This window comes from Eublepharis macularius, chromosome 5 (assembly GCF_028583425.1).
Source record: "Eublepharis macularius isolate TG4126 chromosome 5, MPM_Emac_v1.0, whole genome shotgun sequence".
Classification (NCBI taxonomy): Eukaryota; Metazoa; Chordata; class Lepidosauria; order Squamata; family Eublepharidae; genus Eublepharis; species Eublepharis macularius.
Window position 1 is genome coordinate 78,476,605 of NC_072794.1, and position 16,036 is coordinate 78,492,640.

General features: G+C 41.3%; 1 protein-coding gene across 1 annotated transcript in view; it reads right to left on the reverse strand.

Moving 5' to 3' along the window:
* Window positions 1-16,036, reverse strand: part of PATJ (PATJ crumbs cell polarity complex component) — a 286,475-nt gene that overhangs the window by 202,301 nt on the left and 68,138 nt on the right. The window contains exon 19 of the mRNA XM_054979641.1: window positions 7,483-7,620. Within this exon, the coding sequence (XP_054835616.1) occupies window positions 7,483-7,620 (138 nt within the window). The remainder of the gene's footprint in view (window positions 1-7,482; window positions 7,621-16,036) is intronic.

The following is a 16,036-nucleotide window of genomic DNA, read 5'->3' on the forward strand; positions in this document are numbered from 1 at the left end:
GGGAAGGCCAGAGCCACCACCTCCGCTATCGCGCCGATGGCTCTGCAGCAGCCAGCTGGGCAGCGGGGAAGGCCACAGCCACTGCCTCTGTGGCAGCCAGCTGGGCAGTGGGGAAGGTGGCAGCCGTCGCCTCCACCACCACACAGCACTGCCAGCAGGAAGGCCCAGGTAAGTGGAGTAGAACTTGGTGGGGTGGTAGGAACTTGGTTGGGTGAGTGGGGTGGTGGGAATTTCAGCTGGCTCACGGAGGGAATCCCCGCACAGGCCAGTTGAAGCCCAAGAAAGGCCCTGAAGCTTCCCAAAGCAACCCAAATCACTGGCCCTGATTCAGAAATCCTGAATCTTTACAGATCGGGTCAGAACGCTTGTGTCCCTGTGATGAGGGGAAAATAGAAACATTAGAACATGTCATCTTTGACTGTAAAATATACACGCAGCTACGAGAAGACAACATAAGGCCTATAACTTACCGCACATCTGGGAAGACATAGAGCGTCCCTCCTTTCAAAAATGCTCTCAGATAGATCCAGGGACATAACATATAAGGTTGCCAAATTTGGCTGGTTGGCAATGAAGAACAGGAGGTTGTTCATTTCTAAATAAGATCTTGTATATGGTTTTATGATATTTGGTTTTATGACATACTAAATTTTTAATGTTATTTTTTTAATGTAATGTAATATAAGGCAATTTAATTTATTATTATAACGATGTCCCTTTTAAACTGTACACTCTATTTTACTCTTGTAATACCTTTGCTGGTATTGGACCATAATAAATTTCAGTTGAGTACGAATCAGGTCTCATTCAGGCATTTTTCCCAAATCAGAAATCCAAAACGCACACCCCTAGCTGGAACGCTCAGATGGGTCACAGACTTCTACTGGGCTGTCACTTTCTGTCTTTTCAAAATAGCTGCTGATAATGCACATATATATAGAAAGTACAGGTACCAAATCTGGTTTTCCTTGCAGTCATGCTGAGATAAGTGACAGGCAGCTGAGGTGAGAACATTCTAGCAATGCAAAGAAGGCTCCCCTGACTATAGCAATGTAAAAATCCAAAGAAAAACAATCAGGAGTAATAGTAACTTTTATGAATACCATAATGAATATTTACTTATAAAGTGACAACGTGCTCATACAAAGTGCTATAAGGTATTATAAATACAATATAAATTCATAGAAAAATAGACTAATATATAAATTCATAAAGTATCCATTCATAAATACACATACAATCATAAATAACCCTGAATACATGCAACAGACACTTATCAACCCGACTGGCAACATATAATCCTCAATAAAACTGTCCTTTTCTTTGGATGAAAACTGAGAAAAGCAAGCCGGCCCTGATTCAGGCAGTTTTCATCCAAAGACTTCCTCGGGGGCAAGGAACCAATACACACTATATTTGCATTATTACAAATTCACTCAAGCTCATCTCTGAGGAGTGGTGCACAAGTAAGGAACACGGGACACCGCTCCTCAGAGATGAGCTTGGGTGAAGCTGGCCCCGGTTCAGGCAGGGCACAGATGGGCTTGGACTATCTTTATCTTTTGTTCCACACTTTTTCCCTGCATGAAGAAAAAACAGATTCATGAACTTCATTCACGTAGATAGTACTTCTCACCTGCTTTTTCATGTTTTCCATGGAGCCTCATTCCTTGACTTGGTTATGAGAAATTTGAAAGGACAGTTTTATTGAGGATTATATGTTGCCAGTTGGGTTGATAAGTGTTTGTTGCATGTATTCAGGGTTATTTATGATTGAATGTGTATTTATGAATGGATGCTTTATGGATTTATATATGTCTATTTTTCTATGAATTTATATTGTATTTATAATACCTTATAGCACTTTGTATGAGCACACAGTTACTTTATAAGTAAATATTCATTACAGTCTTCATAGAAGTTACTAGTACTCCTGATTGTTTTTCCTGAGGTGAGAACATTTAGCAGTGACAAGGATTTCTCAATGGCTCTGACCCTCAGCTTTTTCCTCCGGGCACTTGCTTGTATTTTCTGTCCCTGGCTCCTTTCGTCAACAGTCTGGGCCTTGACATTGGTAATGTCATATCTCTGTCTCTTTCTTATAATGTGACTATATCATGTCACTTCCTGTCATAAGCTTGCAGCTCAGTGGGTACCCCTCTGGTCTGGAAACCATTCTAGAACTTAAAAAATAGCAGTCAACAAGAGAAAAGTATCTGTTCTACCTCCGAAAGTAATTATATCCACACTAAGATCAATAACATGTCCAAATTTGTGGATACTTCCAGAGTTTTGTTCCATGAACATACAAGATCTTTCTAAAACCTGAAAAATACCCCAGATTTCAGGAGAATCTAAAACAAACAAAAACTGGGGGGGGGGGGTTTAATGCCCCCCCCCAATCGAAGCACTGCTTTTAGCTTTAAGAAACAAATGTTCTCAATGTATGTTGCTAGGCAACCACAACAGCATTGCTAGCTTTCAAGCATTTGTTTCTGTCACTAAGAGGTGGGTGGACAGAGGAAGACCCTTTCCAGAGTAGTTTTGGCCTTTGAGGATGGTGTTGTTAGGACTTGACTTGGCAGCAACTACCAGACAACTTGCTACTAAATGACTTGCATGATTTGCTCAAGACTGGCTGCTTGCTACTGTTCAATAGCAGTCTCTCCATGAAAGCCAGTGTAGTGTAATGGTTGGCCTTTCAATCCAGGTTTGAATCCCGACTCTCACATGCAAGCTTGGGCCAGTCACTCTCTTTTAGCCTAACATACATCAAAGGTTGTTGTGAGGATAAAATGGAGGGGAGAAAAAAGATGTAAGCTACTCTGGGTCCCCAGTTGGGGGAAAGGTGGACTATAAATGAGTAAATAAATAATAAATACAGCTGAAGACTAGGGAGCAGAAAAGTTTGGTTGGTGAGTGGGAAGAAGAGAAGGAAGCAGGAAAACGGGAGAGGCAATGGGGGCTTTCAGGAAAAGGAAAGAGAAAGTAGTGAGGGAGAGGAAAACGAGTTGCCCCTCCCACAAATCTTGTGGGTCTGCCACTTGTAATATATTTTCCAGCAACCAGCACCTATCAACAGGCACAGAACATATTTTGGGCCACTTAAAGATTTCAAACAATTAAGAATGGGCATCCTACAGGGTAAATCTGTAAGACAAGTCACCTTGCATACTCAAGAAATCGTCACGGGGACAGGAAATGCTTAGTCAGGTGAAGTAAAGAAGCAATTACCAATTGTCCCACTTGTCAGATATAAGAAAAGCGTAGGACGGTTATGGCTCAGGAGCCAGGACAGTAACATTGTTTTCCACTGGTCATCTAGGTCTGACAGGAGAAGCTGTTATTCTGGTCACGTATATTAATTTGATTTTTTTCCCAAATGGCCTGTCAAAACAGTTACTGTGAATGAATATATCTCATTAATATCTACGCACCATAAAAAGCTGAGTAGATCAGCAAGGACACACAGTACTTTCTAAACCAATATCTTAAAGTGATGGAAGATCTAAAATTAAATGGCTTGTAGCCCATTTCAAATAATTTAAATTTAGCTGCATCCCAACCATGGTAATGCATTTGCATTTGTAAGTAAATAAAAACTGTGTTATTAAGGCCTCCATTAATTCTGATCATACAAGAATATAAAAGCAGATCTGCATATTATTGCTCTCTAGAAGGGATATTCGGAGCTATGTTGTAAAATTTGGGACTCCCAGCACAAAGCTTGTTATAAAATGACTAAAGATGTAATCCTAAGAATACTTCCTTGGGAATTGAGTAGACCAGTTTAGAACTGCTCTCTAAGGATCTATGCTGAAGCACTCAAAGTCACATGAGCACATTCCAACTATTTGTCTATAATGTACGTGAGTACAGTTGCATTTGGACATTATAGCAAACTGGGGCTTAATTATAGCAAACTGGGGCTTAATTCAAGGCTTTTAAAACCCAATAGCCTTTAAAGTGAGGGGGCAGGGAGGAAATGAGCTGAACATGGGCACTATATCAACAAGCTGTGCCAAAAGATTAAGGTAATTAGATCTGTTCTACTGCTTGCTAATACATTAATACATTTATTATTTTAAGACATAATGTGTTGTTTTTAATGTACATGAATTTTTTAATTGTATTTTTAATATGTTGTTATCCGCCCTGAGCCCACTCACAGGGAGGGCGGAATAGAAATCTGAAATAAAATAAATAAATAATACAAATAAATGTATTGTCGAAGGCTTTCACGGCCGGAGAACGATGGTTGTTGTGGGTTTTCCGGGCTGTATTGCCGTGGTCTTGGCATTGTAGTTCCTGACGTTTCGCCAGCAGCTGTGACTGGCATCTTCAGAGGTGTAGCACCAAAAGACAGAGATCTCTCAGTGTCACAGTGTGGAAAAGATGTTGGCAGGTCATTTGTATCTACTCAGGAGGGGTGGAGTTGAGCTGAGTCATCCTGTAAGAGTTTCCCAGGGTGTGGAATGCTAATGGCGGGAGGCTTCACTGTATCCTGAGGAGGTTCTTTTGCATATGGATTGGGGCTTGATGTGCTAGTCTTCTCTGCAGGGCTATTGTCGAGTATAGAGTGTTTTGTTAGCCTGGTGTTTTTCAGAACTGGAAACCATGCTCTGTTCATTCTTAAGGTTTCTTCTTTCCTGTTGAAGTTTTGCTTATGCTTGTGAATTTCAATGGCTTCCCTGTGCAGTCTGACAAAGTAGTTGGAAGTGTTGTCCAGTCTTTTGGTGTCCTGGAATAAGATACTGTGCCCTGTTTGAGTTAGGCTATGTGCAGCCACTGCTGATTTTTCAGGTTGTCCAAGTCTGCAGTGTCTTTCATGTTCTTTTATTCTTGTCTGGATGCTACGCTTTGTGGTCCCGATGTAAACTTGTCCACAGCTGCAGGGTATACGGTATACTCCTGCAGAGGTGAGGGGGTCTCTACTGTCTTTTGCTGATCGTAGCATCTGTTGTATTTTTCGGGTGGGTCTGAATACTGCTTGAAGGTTATGCTTTTTCATAAGCTTTCCCATCTGATCAGTAATTCCTTTGATATATGGCAAAAACACTTTTCCTGTAGGAGACTGTTTTTCCTTGGTTGTTTGATTCATCCTGGGTTTGATTGCTCTTCGGATTTCATTTCTGGAGTAGCCATTTGCCTGAAGTGCGTGGTTTAGATGATTAATTTCCTCATTGAGAAAGTGCAGCTCACATATCCGTCTTGCACGATCCACTAATGTTTTCATTATGCCTCTTTTCTGTCGGGGGTGGTGATTGGAGTTTTTGTGTAAGTACCGATCAGTGTGAGTTGGTTTCCTGTAGACCTTGTGACCTAACTGAAAGTTTGCTTTGCGGATGACCAAGGTATCCAGAAATGGGAGTTTTCCCTTGATTTCTTTCTCCATTGTGAATTGTATGTTCAGGTGGATGTTGTTGAGATGATTCAAAATCCCCATCAATTCTTCCTCCCCATGGCTCCAAATGATAAATGTATCATCCACAAACTGGAACCATACACTAGGTTTGTGGGGTGCTGATTCTAGAGCTGTTTTTTCAAAATGTTCCATGTAGAAGTTTGCTATAACTGGGCTGAGAGGGCTCCCCGTGGCCACCCCATCCATCTGTTCATAGAATTCGTTATCCCACTGGAAGTAACTGGTTGTCAGACAATGATGGAATAAGGCTGTTACATCCTCTGGGAAAATCTGATTAATAAGTGCAATAGTGTCTTTTACTGGAACCTTGGTAAACAGGGATACAACATCAAAACTGACAAGTATGTCTTGTGGATTGAGTTTCAGAGAACTGATTTTGTTGATGAAATCTGCTGAATCTTTGATGTAAGACGAGGTTTTTCCCGAAGTGGTCCTGCAGTAGATAGGCCAGATGTCTAGCTAATTCATATGTCGGTGAACCAATGGCACTCACAATGGGTCGGAGTGGGACTGAATCCTTATGTATTTTAGGGAGTCCATATAGTCTAGGTGGCTGTGCTTCTGTCTTGCATAGTTTTCTGTGCGTGTAGGGATGTACTGAGGAATTCTTGATCAGCACATATGTATGTCAAATTGGTAATTGATTATGTTTTACTCTTGTTCACAGTCCATATTTAATTGTGCCCATGAAGAAGTATGTTATATACGAAACGGGAATTGTATAAATATGCACGCATAATCCCGTCGGCACCTTTGGAATAATTTTCAGTTTGGACTGGAGCTTCCCAGCACTCACATCGGAACTCTATATATGGAAATTTTGTATGCTGCTATATCTTCACCATATATAGCCTATGGACATTGACTTTCAAAAAATCATTTTCAAAAATCTTTTTCATAACAACCAGGATACGATTTTTGACTTTTATTGTATTTATTGCATGTTGAGACAGAGATATCAGATATTTTTATTTTATTGTATTTATTGTATATTTATTAATGTATATATTTTCGTAGAATCCTGGCTGTCTCTCCTCTTATTTCCTCAGCTTCCTCTTCAGGTAGATGATGAATGGCAGCTTCTACATTTGCAATGATGTCTTCCACAGGAATTCTGGTGGGGGTGACTGCAAAGTTTCCTCCCTTTGCCAAGATGGAGGTTTCTTCTGCTGAGAGTTGACGGTCTGTCAGATTGATGACAATGTGTGCATTGTCGAGCATTGGGCTTGTCTGTCTTTTTTCCTGTAGTTTGTTAAACTTCTGCTTCTGTCTGGATGTGTGGTTGGTAAAAACTTGTTCCATCTTCCTGTAGGTGAGATTATCGACCTTGTCCCAATCCTGACTTCTCATTTTATGGCTGGTGTTGATATGCAAGCAAAATAGCTCCTTGTCTGTGGCAGCAAGTTCTCTGCGGGTAATGTGGGTTCTCTCACGTAAGAGGGCCTGTTCTAGACGGTCATAAATGCAGTTCGCCTGTGTGGTTTTGAATATTCTTTTTGTTGTGAGAGAAGATGGAATGGTTCTTGTGTCCCTGCAGCGTAGGAGAAAGATTAAAGAACAGAGTAGATGTGCTTTCTTGTTCCGAAGTGTTTCCAATCTCCGGGTCTGTTGGAATGTTTCCTCCCCATGAACAGAGCATGGTTTCCAGTTCTAAAAAACACCAGGCTAACAAAACACTCTATACTCGACAATAGCCCTGCAGAAAAGATTAGCACATCAAGCCCCAATCCATATGCAAAAGAACCTCCTCAGGATAGGGTGAAGCCTCCCGCCATTAGCATTCCACACCCTGGGAAACTCTTACAGGATGACTCAGCTCAACCCCACCCCTCCTGAGTAGATACAAATGACCTGCCAACATCTTTTCCACACTGTGACACTGAGAGATCTCTGTCTTTTGGTGCTACTCCTCTGAAGATGCCAGCCACAGCTGCTGGCGAAACGTCAGGAACTACAATGCCAAGACCACGGCAATACAGCCCAGAAAACCCACAACAACCAATACAAATAAAATTGGGATCAATTATATTTGATCATAATAAATGTACACAGCATACCTGATAGTCCAATATGCTGAAGCCTAAGCCCATTTTAGTGTCTTTCACAAGATCAATAACTTTGATTTCAGAAGACCATACTGCAAGCTCTGCATCCTCCTCTTCTTCCTCCTCTGTGCCAAAATCTTTAGGCTTCATCTGAGAAATAAGAGATTATTTTTACTGAGTCATCCAAAATATGCAAGGTGGAGGGGTCGTCTAAGCTGGAATTTAAATAATGATATCATTAAACTATATATTTGTTCATTTATAGTCTAAAATAGTGTTACTAACCTCTCAGTTTTCAAATGGTTTCATTTATGGTGTGGGAAATGGATTTAATGAAAGAGATTCTATGTAGCCTTATGTGCCTTCCATCACTGTTATGCACTTTTACTATTCTCAGGAGCCAATGTAGTATTTGTAACGCAACTTGCAAGAAAATGAGACTTGAAACAAAAGACCAAAGCAGAATGTATGTTATACATGTTAATCACAGTGAGAAGATCAAAAGTACTGTGAAGCTTGCTACCAGGTAGATTGCGCTTAACAAATTTAATAAGCACCTTCTTGTTTCCTGACACCTGTTTCTTACGTGATACAGAAACCCCTTTGTGAAACTGTCCATGCAAAATGTTGCAATGAAAGCTAGCTAGATTAGCAAAAAACCTCTCAGGGCTGAGAGAGGAAACCACAAAGCAGAGAAGGGGTACTGAATGTAACTATAAGCACATTCCAAGGGAAGGGGAGCGCTTCTCTCCCACGGAACTCAGAGAAATATTCTCCGCTTAAAGCCCACAAGGTTACCAGAAGCGACATCGGGGCGCCTTCACTAAATGTTACATAGACCAAAGGAATGGGCATGAATGAGAAGTCTATGAAAGAGACGGGTGAGAAAGGAAGGACGATGTTCCTTCCAGAGATAAAACCAAGAACAGATAAGATAAAGAAACAGCGATCTTGTAATACTGTTGACCTAAGTTGTTTCTTCCAATCAGAATACCCTTAGACACTTGTATCATGAAAGGTGGTCACCCACTTGAGCCGATGGGGGCCACTGTGTTTTATGAGCCAATAAAATAACAAATATTATAATTAACCAGAAGGTATTAATTGCTTTGTACTGCTATTGTAGCTTTGATGAGCGTTGGGCACAAGGGGACCTTTTACTCTTTGTGTAACCACCGTTCCTCCATCGTTTAATAAATGGTTATAGATTGCTTCATCCACAGGACTCTGCATCTGTCTCTTATTATGATTAGCTAAAGGGACATTCAAAGTACCAGTTGTGTACTACAATGGCATAAAAGTAGATAAAGTCTAAAGTCACTTTGGTGGTGATAGAGAGTGCCGTTAAGTCATAGCTGATTTATGGCAACCCCTGGTGGGGTTTTCAAGGGAAGAGATTAATAGAGGTGGTTTGCCATTGCTTGCCTCTGTAACCCTGGTCTTTATTGGAGGTCATCCATCTAATTACTAACCAACCCTGCTTAGCTTCCAAGATCGGATGAGATCGGGCTTGCCTGGGCTATCCAAGTCAGGGTAAAGTTGCATTACAATAAGAAATTTCAAAAAGATGGCAACAAGTAGTGACTAAGAGTATATTTGATGCTGGAAGACCCTTGGTTTAATTCTTAACTTTGACAAGAAATCAGTAAGTATTAGAGATGGGCACGGAATGAAAAAAAACTGAACCACTCGGTTCGTGGTTCCGTTAATTTCCACGGTACACAAACTTAACAAACTCACCCAATTTCCGAACCGGTTCGAGGTTTGGGGTGGGGGGGAGACTAGGATGGGGGGTGAGAAAGGAAAAAAGCACCCTTTTACCAAACACCTCCCCAGGCCCCAGTCAGTAAGAAAAACAAGAAAGCAAGAGAAAAGAAAAGAGGCTTTTCAGCCCCTTTTCCAGGAGCCAGAAATGCAGGCCAAAGAAACAAGTTCCAATCCCAATCCCAACACCACAGCCAGCCACCAAGATCTCCTTCCTCTCCCACTCTAGAGAAACTGAAACCAGGAATCACACGGCTTCCCCTATTTATGGGAAAAGCCAAGAGATTGAACGACACAGGAGCACTCTGGTTGGCAGAAAAACCTGCCTAACATGGTTTTGGAAGGAAGAGATTGGTGTTACCATGGCTGCTGAAGGCCCATCTCCTCAGTTGCCTTGGAGATTCTAACCCTCCCCCCCCTTTTCCTGGCTGGATAGGCCAGAGTGGGAGCTCTCTAGTTGGCGGGGACAGCTGCCAATCAAGCCTGGAGGCCTCAGATTGGGGGCAAGTTAAAGACTGCCTCCATTGCCTGGGCGAGGGAGTATTTGGCACCAAAAGTGTCCGAACCGGCAATGGAACGGTAAGAAAAGTTCGTTTGGTTCAGAAAAATGCGGTCCCACGGAACGTGTGGTTCTTTGACTATGAACTGGCCATTCTGTACGGAATTTTGTTCCGTAGTTTGTTTTGTGCCCATCTCTAGTAAGCAAACAAAGGGCGATTCCGCACGTCCCAACATAGCACTATACTTGAGCAATGAGGGTGTCTTCCTGGTACGCTGACGTCATCGCACCTTGAGAGCAGCATTGAGGCGCGATGACATCAGAAATCGCGCCAGGAAGATGCCCTCGTTGCGCGAGTATAGCACTATGCCGGGGCGTATGGAATCGCCCAAACTCTCAGAATCACCACACCATCTTTAATATAGGGATATCTCAGTTGTGGTTACATTCAGACACTGCAATAAATGGTGGTTTGATCATGTCCCATTGAAATGTATTCGAACAAAACAGTTTGCTGGTGGTCACCGAACTGGAATTTCAAAACTAGGATTTTTATCTTGTTTGTTAAACAAAGTATATATCAATTGCAGTTTGTTGTGACATTTAAATTTACGAACTACAATTTGTTGAGTAGCACTTTATTTATATATATTGTTCTTGCATAGGATTACCAGCCTCCCAGAAGGGCCTGAAATGGAAATCTCCCAGAATTACAATTTATCTCCAGATTACACAGATCAGTTCTCCTAGAGAAAATGACTGCTTTGGAGGGTGGACTCTAAAGCATTATTTTCCACTGAAGACCCTCTCCTCCAAGAACCTTGCCCTTCCCAGGCCCACCCCCAAATTTCCAGGAATTTCTGAACATGGAGTTGGCAACCATACCCTGCTGGTGGGACATACTGCAAGAAGCAGACAAATCAGAGCACAAATCAGGATTTATTGCTTACCTCTTGACAGACTAACCAACTTGTTTCAAACGTCATAGTTTAGTGAGACATTTGAATTCACCCTGCAAGGATTATCATGATAATGGCTACATGAACAGGCCTTAGAAATATGTTAACTTTAAAAGGCATCCCATTAAACAGAGTTTCTGCTTGAAATGCTGAAGGCCTACTTTCATAATCATGCATAACTTTATTCCCTAGCATTTTATGACAGGCCCTGTCTCCTATGGCAGCCATTTTGTGATTGCAACCACCACGTGTCAGAATTCCAAAGATACCTGCAGTCTGAAAAAAACCTGGGAACCCCTGCTGTAAAGCATTCAGAGTCCCAAAACTGTACCGTAATTTCCTACAATGAGTTGCCTCATGAAATTGTATCAGACTATGATCAATGATCTGTCTTCTCTCATGTAACAGCCTGGTACTGTCCTTTGCATAATACAAATAATATGAAGCGTATTCCATAATACAAACTTACTTGCATTTTGTTAATTGTTTTGCGATTTGTTCCCCTGTTTTCCCTATGGTAATACAAAGGCAAGATCTACATTCTTGATGTGTTTTGAGGCAGAGGAGGAGAGAAACTGGCAACATTTCCTCACGCTATAGATTCAGAGATTATGAGACAAAGAAATGCCCTTCATCACTATAAACCTTCTTTTAAAAAAATGTGTGATCATTAATGTTCACATTTCTTTGCACCCCAGCTTTAGTTACTGTGTATTTTGCTATTGTTAAAGTACAGTAAGTAGGAAGGCAATATATCAAGGATACATCATCACAAAATAAGGAATCCCAGGAGCAAATATTTACTTTACTATGGAAGCACTAAAGGCCAAGATCTGGGACCTTTAGAAATTTTAACAGCTAAAACTGTAATGTTCCAGTTTGCATCAAATCTTTTGTTCATAAAATGGAAGCAATCAGCTAATAGGGAAGCTGAGGTATAATTCAAAGCACTTGCTCCCTTATTAAACTGAAGAATGATGAATGGGATGTACACCATAAGCATGTCAACTGATTGACTTACATGCCTTGTATCATTAATACAATGATGTTTCTAACTACCTGCCTAGATAAGCTACCAGGAGTTTCCAATTACAGTAAAAGTAGTGAAGTCACAAACATAAAATATCTCTCACAGAAGATACATTTTCTAAAGTACTGTTTGTACTGAAGTCCAAAAAAAACCCCACAGCACTTCATAAAATAGAACGTAAAAGTTTGCCCAGATTTAACGAAAACATTTCTCTCTTTCAAAAAAAGATGGCCATTATCAGTACATACAAGCCATTTTAAAACTTCTGCATATGTGCAAATGCTTCCGCGCATGCACAAATTCCTGGTTTTCCCTTCTAGCACCAAGCCCTTCACATTAAAAGTGCTACTATGGAGGGCTCTGACTCTGGAGGGCCTTGGAGATGGGTTGACTGCCCAAAGGTTTGAAAAATCCTTGCATGGGTGTACTTTGGGTTCCTGGTTATAATTTTGTGAGAGTTGTCAGATTACTTTCCCATTCTTGCAAGATCAAATTCACAATATGGGGTTGCTCTGAACTCCTCCACATTCCTTGATAAACACATGGCATAAACAACTAGGATCCAGTTGTTATTGCACTAGCTGCAAACATTTCTGGATAAAGGTGAGATGGCCACTGTCACACAAGGGATGTTAACATCCAGATTAAAATATATTAACATGCTCAATGCGGAAGTATCTTAGAAGACACTCCACAAACATCAACTGGTACAAAATGTGGCAGTGAGTTTTAACAGGGAGTCATCATAATTAGCATATATTGAACCAACTTTGTATTCACTTGTTCCCAGAGGTACCGGTTATAACATTTAAAGCCCTAAATGGTTTGGGTCCAAAATATCTGAAGTAGTGTCCTTGCTCGTATTAATTCACTTAGGTTGTGAGATCATCCAAGGAGGCCCTCATGTGGTAACCTGCTCTTTCAAGAGGTTCAGATGGAAAGGATAATCTAACCCCCTCCTCCAGAAAGTGCATTTTGCCTTCATCCACAAGATTTTAAAGGAAAATTTGAAGATGCATCTATCCTTGAAGGACTCTGACAGTGTCCAAAGGCATTTTGTTTTCTGCCTGAGATTTTAAATTGGATAGTAGGTTGGACCCAAAGCACTGCTAGCAGAATGAAGTTGGCAGAGTGGGATTTCTCCCTCCTGCAACAACTGATTGAAGGTCCCAAAATTCTGCTGGGGTGGGAGGGTCAAGGAACACTTAGGGGCACAAAGTAGGGATCTGCAAAGTCACTCTCTCCTCCTCTAGAACCAGAAATGCGGTTATGCCAGTATAACTACTTCAGTGCTGGCAGAAGGTACCTTTCGAGTCAATCCTATACTTTTATTGTGATTCATTTGATAGTTTTAATTATTGTTGTATTTTGTGTTTTTATTGTAAGCCACTTTGTGCATTCATTGATGGAAAAATGTAATATACATTTTCTAAAAAAATTGAATCCCTTATACTGTGGTGTTCAATTCAAGTTCTGGAGGCCCACCTGTTGGGTTGCAAGCTCTCTAGAGCTGCATTTGTTCTTGTCTTTTGGAAGGACATCCACATGCACCATGGCTCTTGCTTTTCTTTGCTCATGAAGCTAATGTCAGATATTTGCAGTTTGGTGGTTCTTGGGTTTGTAAATATTATTGACCACTGCCTCGCATAGAAGTTTGATTGGCAGGGATCCTTATGAAGGTATTCCATGAGAATTTAAACTGGTGTAAAAAAGATTTAAATGCAGATAAATCACAAGTCCACATGACCACGTAGACTTTCAGTAAGACTACATGAGAATAGTCTTATGGGATTCAAATCTATACTACTTAATTTTCTTACAACATCTTTATGCTTAATGCCTCATTTGCTTTATGCCTCATTTATGCTTTATGCCTCATTTGGAGGTGGAACACGCCAGAATGGCGTTCCAGTAGATCTGAAAAGAGGTCATGTGGATTTTGCCCCACCCATGTGATTCCTGAGTGAATGAGCGCAAGCCGAGTGGGGCTGGGCTCCAAGGGAACATAAGCTGCTCTGAATTCATTCTGCTCTGCTGCTTTATTTTCATTTGTGACTTGTGAGAGAGCGAGCGAGCGCAAGCCGGGTGGGGCTGGACTCCAAAGGAGGGTAAGCTGCTTTGAATTCATTCTGTTGCTTTATTTTCATTTGTGACTTGTGAGATAGAGTAAGTGAGTGAGTGCGTGCATGCGTGGGTGCAAGCAGGGCTGGCTCTCCAGAGGAGGGTAAGCTGCTTTGAGTTCATTCTGCTTTAAGGAAATACCAGGAGATTTTTGGGGAAAGGGGCCCGAGGGATGGATGATGCCTTCTGACACACTTCTGGTGATGTCAGGGGTGTGTGGCATATGCTAATGAGATAAGCTAATGAGTTATGCTAATGAGTTCCTGCAGTTCTTTTTCTAGGAAATGACCCCTGCATAAACTCTTTGATTCTCCTTCATGACCCACTCTAGTCTCACTTCACCTGAAAGTCTATTCTCTCCTCTCCCCTCTTCCCACGATTCCTTTGCTGTACCTGTCTTATTTGACTAATGCAGGTTCTCCAATGTGATGCCAGTGGATGCCATGAGGCCCACATGCATTTTGCCAGGTACCCAACTCTGTGCTTCAGGAAAGTAGACAGGGCCATTGTGAAGGCTGAACCAATAACTGGTTGCCTTCAAACAAATAAAGGGGTTTTTCACTTGGATCCTCCACACCACTCTCTGGAGAAGGATCTCAGATCTTGTAAACAGAATTTCTGGATCAGCTGTGAGGCAGTGGGGGGTAGGTAGCACCACAGCAGCAGAGCACCCCTTTCTCTCTTTGAGCTTCTTCCATGAGTGTGCACACTTATATTTCTCACCCCCTTTCCATGTGTGTTTGGATCCTCTGCCTGTGGCAGCCATTTTGTAGTGACATCCACCACCCCACCTCAAAATTCCAGACCTCAAAAAGGTTGAGGAACCTTAGTCAAATGCAAGCCCTTCTGTGTTCCAGTACCTAGAATATGATTTGCTCTGAAGTCCTAAATAATTTCTGGAATTTTGGAACCCCACATTGTTCCACTACAATTAATTACTATAGTTATCACTACTTGACAGGGATATATAATATGACCCATTTAGATCGCGTCCATCTTCCACATATATTATCTGTAAGTACAGTTCTCATAATGGAGGGAATTGAGTAGAAGGGTTCCCACAAGTATCAGTACTAAGACGTGCTATTTCATTTATTCATTAAAGACTTGGAATTGGGGGCAAACAGTATATTGGCCAAGTCTGCAAATGATGCTAAATTATTCAGGATGGTGAAAACCGAAGTGGATTGTGAAGAGCTACAGGAAGATCTATCTAAATTGGTTGAGTGGGCAACAACAGGGTAAATTTAGTGCAATTTTGGTGAGAAGTGATGCATATTGGAACAAAATGTCCTAATATGCTGACAGGTTTTGAACTGTATGAGACAAAGAGACCTCTTGGTGTTATAGTTGATAGCTCATTGAAAATGTCCATTCAATGTGCAGCAGTGGTGAAAAAGGAAAATTCCATTCTATGGATTATTAGGAAAGGGACTGAGAATAAAATGGCAAATATTATAATGCCCATGAATAGATCTATAGTGCAGCCTTATTTGGAATACTGTGTACAGTTCTGGTCACTGTACCTCAAAAACATTGCAGAGCCAGAAAAAAAACAGATGAGGGCAACCAAGATGATCAAGGAGTTTGAGCAATTTTCTTATTAAGGAATACTGAAGAGTCTAGGACTTTTTAGTTTTTAAAAAAGATGGCGGGGGGTGGGGGACATAAAATTATGGATGGGATGAAAAAGGTGATAAGAAGGAGCTCTCTCTCATAATACTAGAATTCCGGCGGCACCCAATGAAGTTGATGGGAAATAGGTACAGGATGGACAAAAGGAAATACTTGTTTACTCAACAAGTAAATAAATTGTGGAATTCCTTGCCAGTGAAGGTAGTAATGGCCACAAGCTAAGATGGTTTTAAAAGGAGGTTAGGCAGGTTTATGTAATATAGGACCATCAATGGCCACTAGCCATGGTGGGTAAAGGAGACTTCTATATTCAGAGGCAGTAAACATTTGAAACTGAATGCTAGGAGGCAACAGCAGAGCAAGTTGTCCCTCCACAGCAACTGGTTGGCCACTGTGTAAAACAAGATGTTGGACTAGATGGACCGCTGGTCAGATACAGCAGGATTCTTCTTATAGTACATGTAGAGAAGCGATGCCAGAACATTTAAAAGTTAAAGATACAGTGAAAAAGTTTAGCTCAACATCACCAAATGTGCTAATGGAAAGGGGGAGTAGAAG